Genomic DNA, 22,424 nt, shown 5'->3' on the forward strand with positions numbered 1-22,424 from the left:
TGCCCCCTCCCCCTCCCGTTTATCTGGGCTCAGGCCCAGCACTAGGAGTATATTAGCTTTTCTTGAATTGGGATCTTTCATATGTAAGACCAATGTGTTAACAACAATAGAAGTAGTAGGAGATGTAATGCTTTTGCATCAGTCTCAGTCCTTGGATGGAGTCCTGCCACCCATCCTCACTTCTCAACAAACTCTTTGCCTTGGCTTTTAGAAGCTCCTTGCCAACAGCAGTAGCCATAACTGGGATGCACTGGTTGGATCACAAGTTAAACTAGTTGAGAGTAAAGCACTGAGACTCTGGGGTTTATGTATTAGACAAAAGAACATGGTTATGTTGATTATATGGGACAACTAATTTATTTATATAGTTAAATAGTGGTGCCTGAAATTACAGTCGTGCTAGCATGTGAGTGCCAAGCAAAGGATAAAGAGCCGTCATGGAAAGGCTCTGAAGACATTGTGGCCATCTATGGCCCTAAATTTGCAAATTTGAGATCCCTTCTATAGCAGTTTGATAGGATCCAACACAGTTTTCCATGTGCAAGCAATTGAAAACAATTGGTTGATGGAATTTCTTAAATTAAAAGCTCCAGAAGGACAAACACATTTTGGTGCTTGTAAATGAAATAATACAAATAATATGCATAAATCTCAAAATGCAAAATGCATTCTTGCCTTTAAATGCTTGTGAATCTCAGTCCAAGTAGTAAAGGGGTGATCTCTTTCTATTTTTAAAATGTTAAGATACACACTAATATCAGAAAGAAGGGGGAAAGCGCTCATTTAGAAAAATAGGAGTGTGGTTATATAGAAAACAGAAAACAGTGTAAAAAATCAATGAAGTAAAATTTAAATGGAGAGCATAATAAGTATATTCTTGCAAATTAAGTAAGTTTGAGGGTACTGAAATATTTTTTGACACAGTTGGAAATTATGAGTCTTAACATCACTAGTACACTAGTTACTTAAAAAAAATTCTAATATATTTTCTGTATCATGTCTATCTAGCTACCTTGACCTGAACCCTACTTTAAAAGCTAATTCGTCAGCTCACTAGCATCCCCCGGCTGAATAAAGGGTAAATAAATTACACTCGGAGATGGTCAGCATTTAAGCAACATCATTATAGCAGATTAAAAGAAAAACAGCGTATTATCGCGATAATTACTATTTTTGACTGCGACTAGACAAGCTGACCCAAAATATAATCCATCGTCTTGGAAACGCTCTAATACGGAAGCTCGCGAGGCCCACAGGAGCCGAAACGCGAAGGTTGTCAGGAGCAGCAGGAGGAGGCCACGGCTGGACAGTGTCTGACGTGGAAAGTGTCAGCACTGAGTAAGAAACTTCGGGCCAAAACAAGCCTCGAGAACAAAATCCCCCCAGTTCTCTGTAAGCTCCTGCGGGTTTCACAGAGGACAGCACAATGAGTCTGGATAAGGCGAAGCTGTGTGATTCACTGTTAACCTGGGTAAGTTTGACAGTAGCAACATTTCGAGCAAGGCTAACCGCCGGCTAAGAGGTGTCAGCAGGTGTTAGCAAATGTGGAGAATTACGGCTTTACTTTTGGAAGTTGTGGGCTCACGTAATCGATAAGGGGCATCTTTACTGACTTGGTCAATTAAACGCTTGGTGTTTTAAGTTGTAAGCTAACTGTCACTAGCCAGCCGAGCTAATTGGCTTTGTGAACACATTGGAGGTTTGCTCCTGGTGGTCTGCTTTATCTCTTATCTATGTTAGCAAACTGACTGCATTGTCAGCAAATTAACTGCCAGAAAAACAAACCCAAATAGCTTAGTGTAAGCTGAGAGGCCTAAGGAGTAATGTTAGGCTATCCAACACAGCCACGTTATTTTCAAAGCTCAGAGCAAATCCACCTGTTTGGCTCCTTTCTACAAAGAGGTGTGAAGACTTGGACTGAACTAAGACACCAACTAATAATAGCATACTAAGCAGGGCTGTAATCCCCCATTGCTGCTTAGTATTTTTTTTTTTTTTTTTAATTTAAGTTATGTTTAGAAAGCTTGAGCAGCTTTACACAAAATCCCCAAATACATAAATCCCCCTTCTTTCTTTAAATTGGAAAGTTTTTAAAAATGATCTTGAGCAATTGTTCTTTAGACTTTCTGAAGGTCTTTCAAAGTTTCTTTTAACATCGGCTACTTTTTTACTCATTGTCCAGTCCAGTCCTCGTATCTGACCATTCTCAAAGAAATGTTTTTGTGTTTTTAAGCCACTCAACACTGACCTATGAATTATTCAAGCATAAAAAGACACCCAACTCAACGGATGAGCTAGTGTTGTCTACACAGACAAAATAGAGAACCAGTTTTAAATTGTATCTTTAGGCTTTACTAGCAGCAATATAACTTGTTCCTATTCCCAGTGATAACACAGGTTGACAGGCATAAAATGGTATTTATATAAAGAAGGTGATTCACTAAGAGCTGTTGGCTGAAAACTTCACATCTCAGCATGGTGTGCAGTGTGTCCTTAAAAATGTAAGGAAACTGAACAGGTCGCGGACAAAAGATGTATCAAGGATCAAAGAAGACTATATACAGCAGAGGAGCAGAATATAAAATCGTGGCCTTAAACAATAGAAAAAATTAGATGCATCAAGTTGACCCATCTACTGATTACTGATCAGAAATAGTCTCAGTGGAAATGTGGAGGTCAAGAAGCCATTCTTAAGGGAAGAAGGCAAGGACAGAAGGCTGAGCTATGCCAAAGTGGAACTGAATTTAAAATGGGTGGTAACAGATCTGGTGGAGTGAGTTAGAAAGCAGTAAAAATTCATTCTTTTTACTGCTTTTTTTTTTTTTTTAAATACTGTAAAAATTCAGCCTAAATCTGAACAAAATTTTGTTCAGATTTAGGCTGCTCTACAGAGGAGATCAGGAGAGAGTACAACAGTGAGACTCTACAGCCATCTGTAAAACACAAGGAAGGCTCTGTATGGTATGGTGTTGGCTTTCAGTCAATATTTTTGGGATCTTTTCAAAATTGATGGAACTATGAATGCAGAAAAGTGTAATACCATCTGGGAACCATCTAATTGGTAATCATTCTATTTATCAGTATGACAGTGATCTCAAACACCCTGGCAATGCAATGAAAGCATACCCAAATAGAAAAACACACAAGACAACACCATCAGTCATGGATTGGCTTCCCTAGAGTCCAGTCACCAAACATTAAAGCATTGTTCTGTTCAAGATGATTCCACAAATGGCAAATACCAAATATGTATTTTCAAGTTTGTTAGAATTGTATAAATCACGTTTTCCCCAATTTACATTTATGTTTGTCGACGTTTCAATAAATCACTGCACCCATTTTCCTAATGATTCAAGATTTTTGCACAGTGCTGTTTAGAATGGGGATATTAGATTCATTTATTTAATATAGTAATGTTTTCACCCTGGTTTAGTTTAATGTAATGTTGCTGTACATTAAATGTCAAAACATTGAAAGGTTTCTTTCTTTAATGACCAGCTCTTTAATGTCTTCACTCTCAGTTACAGACATTTCAGGTGCCATCGTGCAACAGCAAGCACGACCTGACAAGCGGAGTGGCCATTGCACATGTACTGCACAGAATGTAAGCACAAGCAGTATGTCACCAGTGTTGTTTCCACTAACTGCACGATTGTCTTCTGGAGATTCATTCAGAACTTACTCACTGAAATTTGCTTATCTGTATAATTTTGGATTGCCATTAAGTCCATTATCTATGCAAAATGTAGCCAGTTAAACAGTAAATGTTACCCAGACATGGCTCTGAATACCTCAGGCATCGGTGTGATTTTGTTTTGTTTTTTAAATAAATAAAGTGATGTGTGCAGGCTTAATCACATCAACCAATTATTGGAAAATACACATTTGGAAAACAGATTTTTAATCAACCTATTTTAGCTGTAGCTGCTTCTTTATCATTATTCCCATGCTGTGTAGCTTTTAATGAATAGTTTTACTCTGTCATTGTGCCTGAAGGGACAGAAACACAGGGTCTCACTGCCCTGTGGTCTTGTTATCAATCTCAGTATCCAGAGATGTCGTCGTTACAATTCTCTTGTGCTCTCATTAACAGAGACCCTTCTTGGTTTAATGAGACATGGCTAGGCAGGATCAAGGAGGAGAGCGGGGCCAACTGGCGCCTCAAGGTAATTTGTGAAACAGCATGATATGACAGAACACCCTGTAGTTATCTAGAATGACTAAAATCAAAGATCTTTTTTTAAATTCTTCTGCTTGATTAATGAAAGTGTTACGATTGTAACCCCGTTTCATTCTTTCAGGTCAGCAATTTGAAAAAGATTCTGAAAAGCATGATGGAATATTATCACGATGTAAGAAACTTTTGCTGATTTGGCCTTCATTTTTCATGTGCTGCTTGACTCGAGCCTACCAGCTCACTTTTCTGTTTCGTGAACAGGTGCTCGGTCACCAGGTGTCTGATGAGCATATGCCAGACGTGAACCTGATAGGAGAGATGGGAGATGTCACAGAACTGGGAAAGCTGGTACAGCTCGTGTTGGGTTGTGCAGTCAGCTGCGAGAAGAAACAAGGTAGGCCTGTACACAAGTACATTTCTTCTGCTTTCATTTAGGAATAAATGCCTCATAATCACTGCTGAGAAGATATTTGTCAGCATGAAAACACAAAAACGCAATTCAGTGATCTCAAGTCATTTAGAAATGCTCACACGGACGGCAACTTTATTTAGACAACAGCTGTATTTAGCAGCTGGCCACTCACTTTATACCCAACTGCTTGCAAAGCATAATATGACATGACATACTATCATGGTGGCCAGATGGCCTTGTTTTCCTCCTCCATCCTTGAATAGACACTTTCTGGATTTTTTTTTCATAAATTTTTGCAAATGTTTAAAAAAAAAAAAAATGGACTGACCTCTTGCCAACATAAACATTCATTAGGGGATTAGGAGCAACATTAGGAGACGTGGCTGCTGGTTAACTGCTATATATGGCAACTGTGTTGAAGCACAAGATTAAAAGGTGCTAGAATCAGCATTCTTGTTATTATAGTAAATACATTTTATTCTGCTGAGTTGTAGAAGTAAAGAAGATGTCTCACACTTGTGGGTTTGCTTTTCAATAGCTGGGAAAGGCAGTGACTAAACTGCTATGAGATCTAGAAGAAGGGAGGGGGAAACAAATTTTTCAAATGTGGAAATTAATTGCTGCACAACTATGCCAGTAATTGGCACAGAGTGTGCAAGTGTGAGCACCTCCTGAAAGTTTTCTGGTCTGCAGCATTTGGATGTGTGTTAACACAATACCACAGTCTTTCCAGTGTGAACATCCTATCAAATTCACCCCAAGGACAGACCGTTCAGCACTCAGAGAAACGGCAAATAACCGAAGATCTACATCTCAGACACTACAGAACTCAGTCAACATGTTAAATGTTGATGTTCAAGACAGCGCAATTAGAAAAAGACTAAAGGAGTATGGCTTGTTTGCAAGGGTTGCAGCAGAGAGCCTCCTTCATCTAAAAGGAACATGGCAACACAGCTCAGGTTTCCAAAGCTGCATCTGAAAAAGCCTTAACGATGTCCTTTGGACAGATGAGACCAAAGTGAAAATGTTTGGCTATAATGCACAACACCACATGTGGCGAATAGCAACAACCGCCTCACACCAGCTGATAGCACGGTGGTGGAGGGGTAAATGTTTGGACGTGTTTTACAGCCACAAGACGTGGTTAACTCAGTCATTGAGCTGACCATGAACTCCTCTGTATACCAAAATATTCTAGAGTCAAATGTGAAGCTTTTGACAGCTAAAGCTTAGCTGAAATTAGGTCATGCAACAGGACTCTGGTCCCAGACAATCTACAACAGAATGACTGAAAAGGCAACAACAACAAAAAAAATCAAGGTGCTGCAATGATCCAAAGTCCAGAGTTCAACCTGATTGAAATTCTGTGGCAGGACCTTAAGAGCTGTGCATAAATGAAATGCTCAATGAAATGAAATGAAGCAACACTGTAAAGAAGAGTAGGACAAAATTCATCCACAGTGATGAGAGAGTGATAAAGTCATACCAGAACTGATTGCTTCAAATTATTGATGTTAAAGGCTATTCAAGCTACTGCAGGATGGAGTGTATTAAGTGTTTGGCATAGACTGCTGCATAGAGTACTAACATAAGAAGACTCATTTAATCATACATGCATATACTGCAGGGGTGGGGGAACTCCAGGCCTCAAGGGCAAATTCTAGATCTGTCCTTGATCCAAAACAGCTTGTTTAAATGGCTAAATAACCTCCTCATCGTGTCTTAAAGTTCTCCAGAGGCCTGGTAATGAACTACTCATTTGACTCAGGGTGAGATCTAAAACCTGCTAGACCCTCGAGGCCTGGAGTTCCCAACCCCTGGTATACTAGATTGTTGGCTTAAGGTGGTTCATTAGTTATAAAGCTTTCCTTTGAAAATGAATATTTTTTTGTTCCTCATTTCACAAATGGCAGAAAGATCGACCCATCCAGATGTGCACTCTTTTTACTTCCTTCCTGTGAAATAAGCAGTGTTGGACATTTTGCATCTTGCATACAGAAATACACATTTATTAAATTGGTGATAATGATGGAGACATGTTGGCATTCTCAAAAAAAAATGTGTATGCGGTGCTCTTTCTTCTTTGGAGAGGTAAATGTTGGTGGCTTGAAACAGAAAAAGTTGGAACAGTTGTTTTTCTCTCAGTTATGGTCTGATCAATTTGTTGACAAGCTGTTTTCCCGTTACTGATAACAGCTCATGAGACAAAAAATGGTCAGGTCAGTTTCACAGAAAATTGACTGTAAAGCTGAGTCGATTTTTACAGCAGTGGTTTGACTTTCATGGGAGCGTGTGTGTGTGTGTGTGTGTGTGTGTGTGTGTGTGTGTGTGTGTGTGTGTGTGTTAATCTGTATTTGGCTGAGACTTCACTGGCCTTTGTTGTCTTCTAAACGCAGAGCAAATCCAGCAGATAATGACACTCGAGGAATCTGTCCAGCATGTTGTGATGACTGCCATTCAGGAAGTGAGTGAGCCTCTTTTTCTTTCCTCTTGGTTTACCCTGATTTGCATTAATCCAATTCTTAGTCACGGTTAATTCAAAATCAAAGAAGTCTGGATAAACATAAGACTAAAGAGCATCCCACAGACCCCTACTCTATGCTATTTACAAAGATGCGTTTACTGTTATCACCACCAAAGGGACTGTAAAAACCTGGATCATCTTCCAAGGTTTTTACCAAACAAGGTTATTCAGAGAACCAGATAAATCTGCCTTTGGCAAAAGACTGTTATTTTATTTTCCCTGTGGTTGCATTCATTGACTCACTTTCCTGTTTTGTTTTAGCTCTTATCGAAGGAGCCGTCATCTGAACCGGGAAGCCCAGAGACCTACGGGGATTTTGACTATCAGGTAAAAACCCACAACATATTCATTCCCCTACTTGTTTTTTACTTAGATTTGCTACATCCTGTGTTTGTGTTTACTCCCCACTGCTTTGATCAGTGTCAAATATCCTCTGTCTGCACGTCTTTTATTCGCAGTCCAGAAAGTATTATTTTCTGAGTGAGGAGGCAGACGAGAAGGAGGACCTGAGCCAGCGCTGTCGACACCTTGAACATCAGGTTGGTTTACTAAACACGGTTTTGATCATACTTGGCAAACATTTGCTGAGACTTTAAAGATATAATCCTAAGATTTCACTTCAGGTCAATTTGGCAATCAAGTCGGTGGAAACTGAAGAGACACTCTTTGAGCACACATTGGTTCAACAAATGGTTTTGTTGCACAAGCATCATCTGATTAAGGCCAGTGCTTTTCACACAAGACACAGTAGAGTTACAGCAGTATGTCAGCAGTGCTGGCAAGTTTCTGTGCAACCCTGCTAAAAGTGCTTTAAATCTATCATTTTGGTCCTTCACGTCTTTTTCCTGTGAGTACTTGAGTATAAATTCCACTTTTGTTTAGTTTGAACTCGTTTAACAGGAGATGGAGCAATAAGCATGATTGAGTACAGAAGTACGCTATAAAAACACTGAGACAAAAACCATACAACACTAATGTTGCAGTCCACCTATACATGGCCTACATTTATTGGTTAAATTTGATGGGTGTACCAAGTTTGGATGGTTCCCACCTTGGCCGGAGGGGTGTACTATAAAGCAAGATTATTGGATTATTCAGGTTAAAATCAGCGTTTTCAATGTCTGGAAAGTGGCTCCCTTTTCCCTGGCTACAATACTCTGGTAACTTATGTTAAACATACAACCTGGTCCAGAGCACATTATATTCCTAGTTGAAAGCGCCACATTTTTACTTATTCCAGCATGCTTTAAGTGGGATAGAAAATGGTATGTTACAGGTTGACAAATTGCATCTATAAACCCTAACACAGTGGTGTCCAAACCTTTACTGTTTAAATGTATAAGGTTTACAGTTTCAGAGTTGTGTGCAGCTCTCACGTTAGAAATAAACAGCGGAACGCAGCTATAGAATGAATTCAGTAAATATGAATTTACTTCAAGATGATATATTTACTACGTTGCATGCTTGTGATGATATCGAGTTTGTAATATTAACATTAATGTGTTTAATTGTAGTAGTAGAAGTAGTATAACATTCCATGTCAGACAAGAGAAAGTCTGACTTAACAAAGAAAGTTGATCGTTGCTTTCTGGGGTTTTAGGTTTAGGCTTTAACAGAAAGCCGGGCTTTTTTGACTTGCCTCATAGGACACCCCTCAGTTCTCACTTGTAAAGAAGATTTTGAGCTCAGTGTGTAAGAATATAAAGAGTGGATAGCAGAATAGCTGTTGCTGGGGAGAAATGGTTTGATTGCATGGAAATCTTGAGGATTATAACTTTAAGATGAGTCTCGGGTTTGTTTTATCAATCTTTGAGCTGTTGACTTGAAATTTGAAAAAATAATGCCATTTCATCTCTGCCTACCAGATTTACAGACTCTCAGAGGTTTAGTTTTGCTGTATTTTTTTATTTTTTATTTTTTTAGAGAAGCATGTTGCGTGTGTCTGTGCCTGCAATTTATTTGTGCTCTGGCCTTTTATTGATTAGCCAGCCAAAGGCTTTGTTTGTGTTCCCTTGACTTGTTTTTGCACCACTGAATGTGAGCGGACTAATTCAGACTTTTTTCTTTTTTTTGAAAAAGAGGATCCCAGTCGATAGTTGCATAACATCAAGATAAAACTGACACGTTGCCTTGGGATGGAGCAGTAGCCAACTATAATTTGTACTGCTCCCAGCCCACCTGTTTGTTTACTTACTCGGCCCACGCATTAGGGATTAGTCATTTGTGTTGTTTTGAAAGCTATTTACTGTTACTGGTTTGGTGCTAAAGCATGCAATCTGTCCTTAAAGTTCAGTGTAGGGTTTTGCTGTATTCAGACTGGAAAGATATCCTGCAGGTAAGTATGCGCTCCCCTCTCTTAATATTGGAATGCAAGCTTGTTTAACTATGAGCGCCGTTCAGTCTGACACAAACATTTAAAAGTAATGCAGCTCTAAACCACAGCCGGCCCTTTCCTCAAACCAACCACCGTCATCGATGTAGATCTGTTCTCCTGCCGACTATTAATGTTACACATGTATTACTTACGGTCCTCAATGAGCTCTGCATACTCGTCTGCTCATATCATGAGGATCTGCTTTGAACCCTGGGGGTAAAGCTAACAACTGCACTACTGAGAATGTTCCATCTGCTTGAGATCATTGCACACCAGCTGACTAACACACATTTTACAAAAGAGCTTGTGATATTACAGCAAAGCATGTGTTTAAGGTCCTCTTTGCACTGAAAGTGGTGAGTTATCGCTGTTTATCTTGTTTTCCTTCATGAATCTGTTGTGTCCTTGCACTGTGGCTTTTTTGTATATAGGCTGGTTTTTTTTGCTGCTTTTTGTTATGCTTCAATCTCGACCTTTCCTCTATTGTGTCTCCTTGTCCTGTTTTTCACCCCTTTTTAAAGCTGTAGCTCACCTTCCGTCTCTTCTCTCTCAGCAGTCCACTGCATACTCAATCTTTACACCTCTTTTTGCAATGTTTGTGCTCCGTTTCTCTCTCCCACCCCCCTCCGACAGCTGTCAGTGGCTCTGGAGGAGAAGATGTCCCTGCAGGCAGAGACGCGCTCCCTGAAAGAGAAGCTCAGCCTATGCGAATCTCTGGACGCCTCCACCACTGCCATCACTGGCAAGAAGCTGCTGCTGCTGCAGAGTCAGATGGAGCAGCTTCAGGAGGAAAACTACAGGTACAAGTGGTACTTAAGTACTTAGGAAAACAACCCGGGGTTTATAATGAGTGTCTCAGTCATTAACTCTTTAAAAAGATGTAGTAGTAGTAGTAGTAGTAGTGGTAGTATAAAATTTCAGCCCTCGTTCATAACATATGAGTCAACTTTATAAAGACATGCAAATCAGATGCCGTTGAGTCAGCTGTTCCTTTGAGTGTCTTTCAAAGTGCATATCCAGTCATATTAACCACTGTATATCTCAGACTGGAGAACGGCAGAGACGACATGCGTGTGCAGGCAGAGATACTGGAGCGCGAGGTGGCTGAGCTGCAGCTACGGAACGAAGACCTGACCAGCCTGGCGCAGGAGGCCCAGGCCCTCAAAGACGAGATGGACATCCTCAGGTGAGAGCAGCTCGAACAGATCGAGTTCAGTTGATCATGAAAATGTAAACAAGCCAGTTAAACAGTGGTTATTATGTAAGGAGTGGTGTAGGCCTTTTTGCAAGCTCACAAGTTTGTAGTGAAAGAAACTGCAGAAAGTTGCGCTTTGTGGGCGTTTGGTCACATGGACACTAAGTGTTTGTGTTCATGCTTTGCAGGCTTTTTTGAATGCATTACATTCACAGTTTACAAGTGTTTTACATATAAAGGTTTTCCTTGTGTCAAAACGGGTAATTGTAAACATTTGCTAACAACTTCTGCTGAGCTACTACTTCAGGAACTGTGAATAAAACAACTGCCAACAATCAGAAGGTCCTGCTAGTAAATATTGTATGTGAATTACAGGGTGCAATGCTTCTTTTATTATACAAAGATTGTTTTAAATATATTTGCTTCTGTCCAACAAATTCAGTGTTTCCTTCTGTTTGAGTAGTAGTTGCAAAAAACAGTGGATGAGTTGAAGTTTCTTGGCATATTTGAAGATTGATCTCTGTAGAAGAGGCAAAAACTTTAAACAGTTTTGATCCTGAGTCCAAAAGTATCAATACACATACTAATACAGTGTTGGTAAATTCTTAATATCAAGAATGTTGATAATGACGAGCCTTTTCCTTTAAGTAGTAGTTCAAACTGATAATAGATGAACTCACAGAAGCAACCCCCATGCTGCCCACACACAGATGTCCATTCTGCTCTCTCTGACATCTGTGTTGATAATACAAATTTTCATGCATTGACACCGGCTTGCGTCAGAGTACACATCTACATGGACGCATTGTGTTAAGTATAACTCATATTCCTCTGCTGTTGCTCGATGCCTCCCACGCTATGCTTTCCTTCCCCCTCAGGCACTCGTCTGACCGGGTGAACCAGCTCGAGGCGATGGTGGAGACGTACAAGAGGAAGCTGGAGGACCTGGGAGACCTGCGCAGACAAGTGCGCCTCCTGGAAGAGCACAACACTGTGTACATGCAGCGCACGTGCGAGCTGGAGGAGGAGCTTCGCAGGGCCAACGCTGTCCGCAGTCAGCTGGACACCTACAAGAGACAGGCAAGCTGTGCTTTTGCCTGTTCCTGTGCTGGGACATCCAAGAGATGCGAAACACATTCTGGCTCGTACACGTGTTTGGAAACCCTTTTCATTTATTTATTTATTTATTTATTTATTTATTTATTTAAAATAGAGCACTCTGGCTGACTGTATGCTCTCTGACTTGTAGGCTCATGAGCTTCACACCAAGCACTCAGCAGAGGCCATGAAAGCTGAGAAGTGGCAGTTTGAGTACAAGAACCTTCACGACAAGTACGACGCACTGCTGAAGGAGAAGGAAGTGAGTCGGAGAGTATTTTTGAGAAATTAAAAATAAACAGTTTTTATATGGGGGGAAATGTGCACATGGTCTACAGAGTGTTTTTGTACACTGAGGCCCTCTCATTTCCCTCTCGGTCTAGTAATAGTTTTGATTTCAGTGATGACAAATGATGTTTAGATTGGCGTTTGTTGTGATCATTACAGAAAGCACTTCCCTACATGGAGAATTGTGTCCTGGTAGATACTGTACTATTCTTCAGCGGACTCCCACATCCTGTGTCAATTCTAGTAGCTTCTGCAGTCAAGGAGTGATTAATTTTCTCGCTTACTTGTGGGTGTAATTAGGAAATGTGCTAATATGACGTGGATACTTGTATTTGCTCTGTCTCTGTCTGGACTGCATCGCATCCAAGTCCAGATATAGAAAACCTGACGCTACATGGATCTTAAGGCCACTTAAGGTGTTTTGGTGTCCTTTGTTTTCCAGCGTCTGATCGCAGAAAGAGACACACTGCGGGAGACAAACGATGAGCTCAGGTGTGCACAAGTCCAGCAGAGGTATCTCAGTGGAGCAGGTGAGTTGAAAGCATAGGTATGGCTAGAAAACACCTAAAACAATGGGCTTTACTGAGAAATATGTCACGCACTGTTGGAGGAAAAAAATAAATAAAACATAAGGAAACTTGGAAGTTGGACCCTCTTCTTCCTTTAGAACAGCCTTAAATCTCTGTGGCACAGATTCAGGAAAGTGTTGGAAACATTTCTCAGAGATTTGACATGATAGCATCACACAGCTACTGCAGATTTGTCAGCTGCACATCCATGATAATCTCCCGTTCCACCAAATCCTAAAGGTGCTCTAGATCTGGTGACTGGACACTACTTGAGTACAGTAAACTCTGTGTTTAACTCATTCACTGCCAGCCATTGGCAGTGAATGAGTTAAACCCATTGACTCATTCACTGCCATTGACGGCTATAGACGTCAATGGCAGTGAATGAGTTAAGAATGGTGTGTCATCCTGCTGTAAGCAACCATCAGAAGATGGTCACACTGTGGTCATAAAGGGGTGGACATGGTCAGTGAGACACATGAAGAGACTACACAGATCACTCCTAATTAAACTAAAATCACTTTTCTTTCCCATTCAGATGTTCAGTCCACATCTACATACATAGATGCTTTTTGTTGCTGTCATGTGATTGGCTGATTAGATATTTTTGTAACTGAGCAATTAAACTGGTGTACCTAATAAAGTGGCCAGTGAGTGTAATGGTAATACTAAAGAGTGTAACTTTTTTGGGGGGGGGATTGTAAACATTTACAGTGAAAAAATTTCTCAGGCTGAAATTGGCCTTTTTAGTAAACGTGGTCAAGTGTCCAACTGACAGTGTGTGCGAGTCCTCCATCCAAATGCAGTCAGATAACAGTGGTTCTGGTTCAGAGGTCGTCATCCTCTGCACCGCTTACTAGAAAGGAAGCAAAGAACCTTCTAAAGACTGATTCAGCTCCACAGCCATAATTCAGTTTAATTTCTCTATCACAACAGTCGCCTCAAAGTGCCTCGTATCATATTTTTCATTATTGAGCTCCTTATTTTATTCTGTTAATCGTTTTAAATGTAGTTCAGTTCTATTGAATTTGGGATCTTCAGTGTGATTTCTGTGCAACTATTTTGTTTTAAGGGGGGGGTTTGTTTGTGCTGTTTCACTTTATCAAACTGATTTGGGGTTGGGGTATTTTGTTTGGTTGTTTGTTGTTGTTGTTGTTTTTGGGGGGGGAGACACAGGAATTACTCGACTTTTGCGATGATTTGTTTGTCTGACTGTCTTTCTCTCTGCAGGAGGCTTGTGTGACAGCGGTGACACGGTTGAAAACCTGGCTGCAGAGATCATGCCAACTGAGATCAAGTATGTCTGTTTGCACATTTCAATGTTTTCTTTTGTTTGGTGTTTTTTAACCATAATAAGAAGGCCGTTTTATTTTAAGTCTACACAAACATGCCTCGGTGTAACTTTCACTCACGCACTCACTCGTGCCATGTGTACATTCTTGCTAACACAACCACAAAAGTTTATTTTTAGAAAGTGGACGTTGCGTGCCACATGGCGCGTTTGGCCTGGGCGTTGGTGGATAGAAGTTTCGTTCATGCTTCCATTTGCAGCCGCCATTCTCTAACCCGTTTATTTTATCCCCGCCCCTCTTTTTCCCTTCACCTCCTGTCGCCCCGCTCTTATCATTGCTGCTTTGACAGGGAGACAGTTGTTCGTCTCCAAAGTGAAAACAAGATGCTGTGCGTCCAAGAGGAGACCTACCGACAGAAACTTGTGGAAGTTCAGGCTGAGCTGGAGGAGGCTCAACGCAGCAAGAATGGGCTAGAAACTCAGAACAGGTAGGGGTGTGTGTGTGTGTCCGCACACTCTTCTTTCAGCAGTGTTAAATAACCAGTCTGCTTCTAGGCCACCATACTGTGCGTTCCTGGACATTAAGCTGGTTGTTTGGCTGATAGGAGGAGTGATATCTGCCTAAATGTCAACTCACCCTCTGGACTGTGTGTTCAACTGAACTGTGTGGGCTGGACTGGAGGACAGACAAGCAAAAAGCCAGATTGTCCCTCGACTCAGTGTGTGTGTGTGTGTGTGTGTGTGTGTGTTTGTGTTTACATGCCTGTGGGCATGTGGACATGTGGGTGGACTGTGTGTGTGTACGTTTGTGTGTGTGTGTGTGTGTGTGTGTGTGTGTGTGTGTGTGTGTGTGTGTGTGTGTGTGTGTGTGTGTGTGTGTGTGTGTGTGTGTGTGTGTGTGTGTGTGTGTGTGTCCATTGCAACACCAGGCCCAGGGTGTGGGAAGCATCCTCAGCAACAGTACCAGGAGGAGAGGAGTGGAGTGAGCATGCTCAGTAGAGCAGAGCAGTGAATGGCCAGGCGGCACAGTCGGTGCCTGCAGCAGATGTACAAGGACCCACTTGATACTTTGCAAACATCTTCCACCCACAGTAGCAGCAGCTTAATAAGTTTGTGTTGCATCTTTCACGTCTTTTACCATCTGCCTCTCTATAAACCCTTTTCCTTCTCTAGTCATGCCCCCTCCCCCACACACCTCCCTCCTTTTGTTTTTTGTTTTTTTCCTCCTTCTCTTCCCAACCTTTCCTCTCATTCTTACCCCATGTTTCCTTTATTTTCCTCTTTCCAAGGCTGAACCAGCAGCAGATCTCAGAGCTGCGTTCTCAGGTCGAGGAGCTCCAGAAAGCACTCCAGGAGCAGGACAGCAAGAACGAGGACGTGAGTAGAAAGACCGGTTTGCTTCTCATCTGCCCACTTCTGCTATTACATAACTCAACACAATCAAGCTGACAGAATATTGGCAGCATATACACAGTGTGCAACTGACTTTTTTTTTCTCATCAGTTTTACCTTGAAGAAGTGAAATATAAGATGCGAGATTAAATTCTAACCAACAAAGTCATTTATTATGTATATGCTCAAGTCATTGAAGGGTTTTAGCTGGCATGGTATTTATATGGCACACTGAGTATATTGAAACGATTAGTTCTGAAATCACTCTGCCTTTGAGGACCGCATTGTTTGTTCTCCTACTTTGATACATGTTGTGTGGGAATTTAACCCGTGTTTGCTGTGGTGATTCACCGGTAACGCCTGCCCCTCTGTGTCTGTCTCTCTCCGCCTGCCCCCACCGATCAACTCTGCCAAAATCAGGCCATCGTAAGTACGGCCCGCCCTCTCTCCAACTGGCCTATGATTTGACTTTGACACCTTGACTTTCACAGTTTAGTGTGTGTGTGTGTGTGTGTGTGTGTGTGTGTTTGTTTTTAAATGTGCCGTTTTAAGTACAATGGATTTTAAGTTTCTTTCTTTCTTTTCTTCTTCTTTGAAGTCGTCCTTATTGAAGAAAAAGCTTGAGGAGCACCTGTGAGTATTATTTTTCTGCTGCTTACTGATGCCTGTCTGCCTTCTGTGCTGCAAACAAAAGTGAACTCACACAAGTGTCGATGTGTGTACTGTTCCAGGGAGAAGCTCCAGGAGGCCCAGTCAGACCTGCAAAAGAAAAAAGAGGTCATTGATGACCTGGAGCCCAAAGTAGACAGCAACAGTAAGGAATGTCATGTAGATGGTATTCAGAAGAAGTTCAGCTTTGTTCCTTTCCTAAACACAAATTTGTTTTTCCTTCTAGTGGCTAAGAAGATTGATGAACTCCAGGAGATCCTGCGGAAGAAGGACGAGGACATGAAGCAGATGGAGCAGCGATACAAACGCTACGTGGAGAAGGCGAGAACGGTCAGTGGTTATAGGAGTACTGCACTTTTTATTTCACACTTTTTTAAAGACTTCGACCTTTTTAAATATCAGAAAAAATGATGTTCTAAGCTCTTTAAATTAATATCCTTTTGTGTGCAGGTGATCAAAACCCTGGATCCTAAGCAGCAGCCAGTGGCTCCTGATAGTCAGGTCATGAAAAACCAGCTGATGGAGAAGGAGAGAAGAATCCAGCATCTGGAGGTATGAACCTCTGACTCTGAGAGACAAGTGTGCTTCCATCAGCACTGTAAATCCCACTAATGCATGATGATGGTGTTCCTTTTATACAGCATGATTATGAGAAGAGCAGGGCCAGGCATGACCAGGAGGTGAAACTCATCATCAGTGCCTGGTACAACATGGTGAGCGAGCGTGTAAATACACAAAAGCTCAAACAGGAACTACATCCACACCACCCAATCCCTCACTCCTTCATCTTTCTCTTTCCTCCGCCCTCTTTACCTGTCAGGGAATGGGGCTGCATCAGAAAGTGTCTGGTGAGCGGCTGGGCTCCTCCAACCAGGCCATGTCCTTCCTCGCCCAGCAGAGACAACTCACCAACGCAAGGAGAGGCCTGACACGACACCACCCGAGATGAGACACGGAGGCGTGACAGTTACCCTCAAATGAAAAGCAAAGTGCACACAAGGTGATCCATGTGATCTCTGAGTGTCTTTTGCCTTTTTTATGCCTTCACTGGGATCACTGTGCCTCAGTTTTGTCACGCTGCTGCTGCCCCCTGCTGGCTCTTACTGATATGAGAAGATTTCTTTTCTCCGTTGGGCTCCAGAGCAGAAGCTCTCTGCTCTGATTAAAAAGTAGGAGTTATAGGCCTTAAGAAGAGGCGACCTCACCTTTTAAGGTGACTTTTATTTCCCCTGTAGCTTCTTGGACTTTTTTTTTTTCCTTGAACATCTATTTAAAATCCTTTTTTATTTATTTTTTTATGTTAAACAGTGAAACAGAACTGGAACAAGTTTTGTCAGGTGCCAGTTTAAATGTGATAGATGACAGAGAAGTTTGACTACTCCAAGTGCTACAGAACAAAAGCTGCACAAGCTGTCCTCATACCTCCACTACAGCAGATCGTCACGTTCACTACATTTTGGGTTTTATGTGTTTGCTGAGGTTTTTTTTTTTTTTTTCTTGTAGCGTTTTTATTTTTAGTCTAAGTTTGAAGTACCTTTGGGAAAAAATGTAAAAATCAAGCGGGTGTGTAACAGCTTTAGTCTTGATTTCTTCTGTATTCTCTTTAAATGCTTTTTTTTTTTTTTTTTTTTTTTTTTTTCCCCTTCTCAGCCTTAAATCTGAAACATGTCTTTTGTAAATATTTTCACAGTGTACACCAAAGCACTTTCTCTCTAGAAGGGTGGGTTTGTTCAGTGCCTCGCAAAAGTCTCCCATGCTAGCCCTTTATAGATGAGACTGAACACTGACATGTTTGCAGCGCCAACACTGTTTCTGTCACACTGCAGGTACGTGCTCAAGTCTGGTGATATGACTTTTGTGTATTTTTCTTTTCGCTGTTGCCTCTAAATATTATTTTTTTATTTTTTTTTTATTCCTATCCATAAGACCTCCCCCATCAGGGGGTCTGATTGTGGGTCGGACCCAACTGCACTCTCCACTTTAAACACAAAAACTGGATAACACTATGCGAGAGTCTCTAATCATAAAAACACTAAAAAATATATAAAACTGAGTCAGCTGATGTGCTGTTTGCCGCTGCTAGGTGTTGTTCACGGCTGAGCTGAGCTGGAAGGAAACGTGTTCTTCAATGCGCTGGAATTTTTCCTGTGACAGGAAATCGACAGCAGATTAAAAAGCCTGAGGCACATTTATCAGACTCTACGTCTGCCTTTCTTTACAACCGTTGATCAAGTTGTTTTTGTGCGTCCCATGTCAGAGCTGCTGTCCTGTGACTTGTACTTGCCTCTAACAGTTTGTGCTATGATCTACAAAGACCAGAGTCCTGCTGTTGTGTAAACACTTTTTACTTTTTTGTTCTACTGATTTTTTTTTTTTTTTAAGTTGGTTTTTATGGCGTAAAATTATTGGTCCACATATGCATGGTGTGAAAGGTTGCATCATGAAATGGTCTACTAGATTATAGCATAATGTACTTGGCACAGGGTTAAATTATTTGTAGTCCTCTCTGTTCTACTTTTTGCACTACAAATAAATGGGATCTTAAGTTAAAGATGGCATTTTGTGTTCTTCTTTTCAGTGCATTCAAAGACTCACTTTCAGTCCCTTCCGATTTAGACTCACCCAGAGAGGTCTGAGAAAGCACGCCAACCCAGGTTTTATCAAAGTGGGCCCTTGTTGTGGGTAGACTTTCATTCCGTCACAGTCCTAAAGGCCAAACCGATTAGTCAAACTTCTCACATCCTTTGTGCAACTGTCAAAACGGTGAAGGCATTGTTTATCCGTCGCACCACTTTTCCACAAGCACATCTCAACGGATTAAAGAGAGGTGGCACATTCAAACATGATGAACAACAGCACAATGTAATAGAATGGCATGTTTGGGGGGGGGCTGTAAGATTCACCTAAGATTTGTTAAGTCTGTACTATGTAACAACCATGAACCACTCCTGATTTCTTTATATTTTTCTGGGTAAATGGGAGATGCAGCAGATTAAACATTAAGGATTAAAAACAGTTTCTACAATTCAAACAAACTTTAAGTCAGTTTGTATGACCACCTTTATTCTTTAACACACCCTCAACTCTAAGGTAAGATGGCCACCCACTGAGACCCATTTTTCATGAGGCTTCAGTGAACTCAGATCCTGTGTTGGGTTTCCACTATTTATTTATTGGTTAAAGCCTGCCACGTTGTCTTTTGTCCACCACATGTCCAGCTTCCACCCTCCATCCATTTTCTTCCACTTATCCTTATCAGGGTTGCGGCAGGGGAGTGCTGGAGCCTATCCCAGCTACCATAGGAAGAGTTCACCCTGCGCAGGCCCCCGTTTCCTTCTTGGAATCAACACAAAAACAAATAAGGTGTGGCTCAAGACTTTTGCACAGGACTGAAGTATGAAATAAGCTTGCATAATGTGAACTGATCAGCTTGACCTTTTAATACAAGTGTAAATTGAATGGATTAATGACAGTGCTCCTGACAATCCTAATCAATATCTAAAAACAATGAATACAGTGAGGTTTTATTTTAAGCGATATAGCACAGAGTATAGTTTACGTCACTGTCAGAGTGAAGGACAGAGTTCATGTTCGGCTGTGTAAACTGGGTGTATTAAATTGTACCGTGTCAACAGAAGCAGACCTGAGAGCCAGCAGTTTCCAGCCAACAACCGTCTGTTATGTAATTTTTAGTATCAATTTCACTTCCGGCACAGCAGGAGGCGCTACACAGCTGCCACGTGATGTCACCAGAGAAAATGAAACATGGCGGAGCAAAGGTGACGGTTTGTGAAAGTTGGCGATAACTGCGAGAACAAATTTTGACCCTTCTTGTCTTTGTCGCAGGTGTTTGAACCTTTAGGTGAGCCGCAGCGGTATGCTTATACCTTAATAGGTTCCGCACATGAACTGGGAGGCTGTAGTTGAGTTTGTTCGTCTGCAGTGGTCTTACCGAACCGGGCATTAGCTGTTAGCCGCGTTAGCAGCTAAACCAGCGCCTGCTTTTGTTTTTGTCGGGGCCCGGGGATTGTGTGCTAGAGGGAGGGCTGACATTTTTAAAGCCTTTTGGCTTTTTTTTTTTACACTTCGCCTTATTTTTCAAAGACCATATCCCCGCACTGGACTGTGCAGCTGATCTATTTTTAAATAGACTTTAGGTTTTCGTATTGCACTGCGGTTGAGGCGTGCTGGCAGTGCTCTCCGCTAAGGCCAACCACACAACAAAGCCATACGTGTTACACAGCTAACACACAACAGACTGTGTCTGCTTGCCCAGGAACTATGGATCCAAAACGCGCACACGACAAACCTCAAACGAGCGGCGGCGGTGGCGGCAGCAGCGAGGACTCCAGCTGCGGGAGCCCCGCGTCCCCCTCGAGCAGCCCCGCACAGCCATCGAGCAAACCCCTGATGCCTGGGGGCAACGTGTTCGCTAACGACGGCAGCTTCATGGAGCTGTTCAAGAAGAAGATGGAAGATGAGAGGAGGAAAAAGGAGATGCAGCAAACAGGTGGAGATGCCAGAGCCACCGAGCAAGGACAGACACCAGTGGAAAAGAAGGCCCCACCCGTGACGAGCTTTGTAAGGGGTTTAGCAGTTGTAAGATGAGAGAGCAGTAGTTCCACTCACAGCCAAAGTGAAGCACTATGCACTGATACAGCAGGCTTACTGGCACCATAGTTAGTACTCTGATGGCTGACATGTCATTTTTATGAGTGTTTCATACATATGCCGGTGATTGTATTATCCCTGAGATGTTTCAGTAAAATCACCCACAGTGATGGTGTAAAACAAACAATAGCTTAGTAAAGTGTAGGGATGATCCTCACTGATGGTTTCGCTGGTGGCGCGAGACAAGTGTAGACCTTCTGCTCTGGTGTAGTCTCCTTCATTGGCAGTCCACGTGCAAGAGCTCGTATAACGGTTTCAGTCTTCTATCCCCTAACCCAGGTGGGGAAGCGCCGAGGCGGTGTGTTCCTAAAGACCGGCATTGTTGCGAAGAAGCAGAAACAAGACACAGAAGTAAGTGGGATGGAAGGTGGCAATATTGATTGTGTTGTTCCCACAGGTGATAACCTCTGCCTCCTCCCCTGCAGGCTGAGCCAGGCAAGAGCGATGCTTGGTCTAAGTACATGGCTGAGGTGAAAAAGTACAAAGCCCACCAGTGTGGTGACGACGACAAAACCAGGCCTCTGGTCAAGTAGGCTCCAGGAGGTGGAAATGAAGTGCTTTGCTGGTGGGGGGCAACTACCTGGGACAACCTCAACGAGGGCCTGCCAATCCTCGCCTCCTGTACTATCAGTTCGAGTTGCCCTTCATTTTTACATCATTCACAAACTGCTTAGATTTACCCACCCCCTTTTTTTGTTTTTTTTAAATTGTTTTTGTCTTGCTTGTTACTTGTTGGACTCTGTTCATTTGAGTTGATGTCAAAAAATATTTCAGACACTTGAACATTTATTATTGAGGACCTTTTACATTTTTCATGTCTGGTTTATTTGGGGTTTCATTAAGGACTAAGTTGATTTAATAGCTAAATCAAGGGTTCAATTAAATCTACACTGCCTATAATTGTGTCATGTTGTGTTTCGACATTCTCATAAATACCACTGTAAAGGCATCTGAGGAGCAGAGACTGTATGTAAAAGATGGCTGTTGTTTGCAGGTCTGAAAAGAGAAGGCAATGTTGAAATGTTTTAAGCCTGCATTCTTTCTTGACTCTGCTTACAAAATCAGGTCTGATTGTATTTGCTTGTTAAGGATCCAGGGACACAGTTTCTGGGCTCTTGCCTTTTTACCATGTTGTAGTATTTTGCCATATTATTAGCCATAATCATGTAGCAAGTGTTTAAACAGAGTTTGATAAAAGTCCTGTGTTCCAGACACTCCTGTGCTGAGTAAGACTGCAGAACACAAGGCTTAAGATCAGGCCTTTTTTAAAAATTCTATTCTTTTATTAGATAATCCAAATTGTGTAGCAATATACGAATGGCTAGCCTTGTAATTTCAATTGGGTGGGGTTATCTCAGGCATTGTTTTGACTGAAGTTTGTTTTTGGTATCATCTTTTTGCTAAATGACCTTTGTCTTTGCCACAATATGTACTTTCATCCAACATGTTCTCTCTACTAATTGTATCTCAATTGGACCAATTTCCCTAACCCTTCCAGACATCACTATTTACTTTTTTCTTTATGCCCAAAATTACAGATGTGTTGTATTTTATTTTTAAGATAACTCCAGTCACTGCACAGTATATAATTTGTTTCCTAGCCATCTCACATTCAAACCTAATCTGTGGATGTCTGGACATTAAACCTGGGAGAGACGCCACATTAATCATTCTATTGGAGGCAATAAAAATAGCTAATGATGCTAACAGAGTTAGATCTGGGAAAACGAAATCAATTCTAATGATGTCTGCAAACACTTCGAA

General features: G+C 41.7%; 2 protein-coding genes across 3 annotated transcripts; both read left to right on the forward strand.

The window, feature by feature from the left end:
* Positions 1-1,210: 1,210 nt before the first annotated feature.
* On the forward strand, positions 1,211-17,500 carry hook2 (hook microtubule-tethering protein 2). 2 transcript variants are annotated; one of them, XM_026165793.1, is made up of 23 exons: positions 1,211-1,471; positions 3,522-3,604; positions 4,094-4,166; positions 4,302-4,352; positions 4,439-4,571; positions 6,986-7,053; positions 7,375-7,440; positions 7,572-7,652; positions 10,121-10,287; positions 10,533-10,673; positions 11,561-11,762; positions 11,932-12,042; positions 12,511-12,598; positions 13,868-13,934; positions 14,279-14,416; positions 15,218-15,305; positions 15,741-15,746; positions 15,919-15,953; positions 16,052-16,134; positions 16,216-16,319; positions 16,440-16,541; positions 16,631-16,702; positions 16,810-17,500. In XM_026165793.1, exons 1-23 carry the CDS (start codon positions 1,427-1,429, stop codon positions 16,936-16,938), a joined length of 2,133 nt encoding a protein of 710 aa, XP_026021578.1. In that variant the 5' UTR covers positions 1,211-1,426; the 3' UTR covers positions 16,939-17,500. The 2 variants fall into 2 exon arrangements, with proteins under 2 accessions (XP_026021578.1, XP_026021579.1); XM_026165794.1 differs by lacking the exon at positions 15,741-15,746.
* Positions 17,501-19,608: 2,108 nt separating this feature from the next.
* On the forward strand, positions 19,609-22,363 carry trir (telomerase RNA component interacting RNase). The gene is made up of 3 exons (XM_026165839.1): positions 19,609-20,570; positions 20,940-21,011; positions 21,086-22,363. Exons 1-3 carry the CDS (start codon positions 20,271-20,273, stop codon positions 21,191-21,193), a joined length of 480 nt encoding a protein of 159 aa, XP_026021624.1. The 5' UTR covers positions 19,609-20,270; the 3' UTR covers positions 21,194-22,363.
* The last annotated feature ends 61 nt before the right edge of the window (positions 22,364-22,424 follow it).

The sequence above is a fragment of the Astatotilapia calliptera genome, chromosome 4 (genome assembly GCF_900246225.1).
Source record: "Astatotilapia calliptera chromosome 4, fAstCal1.2, whole genome shotgun sequence".
NCBI classification, from domain to species: domain Eukaryota; kingdom Metazoa; phylum Chordata; class Actinopteri; order Cichliformes; family Cichlidae; genus Astatotilapia; species Astatotilapia calliptera.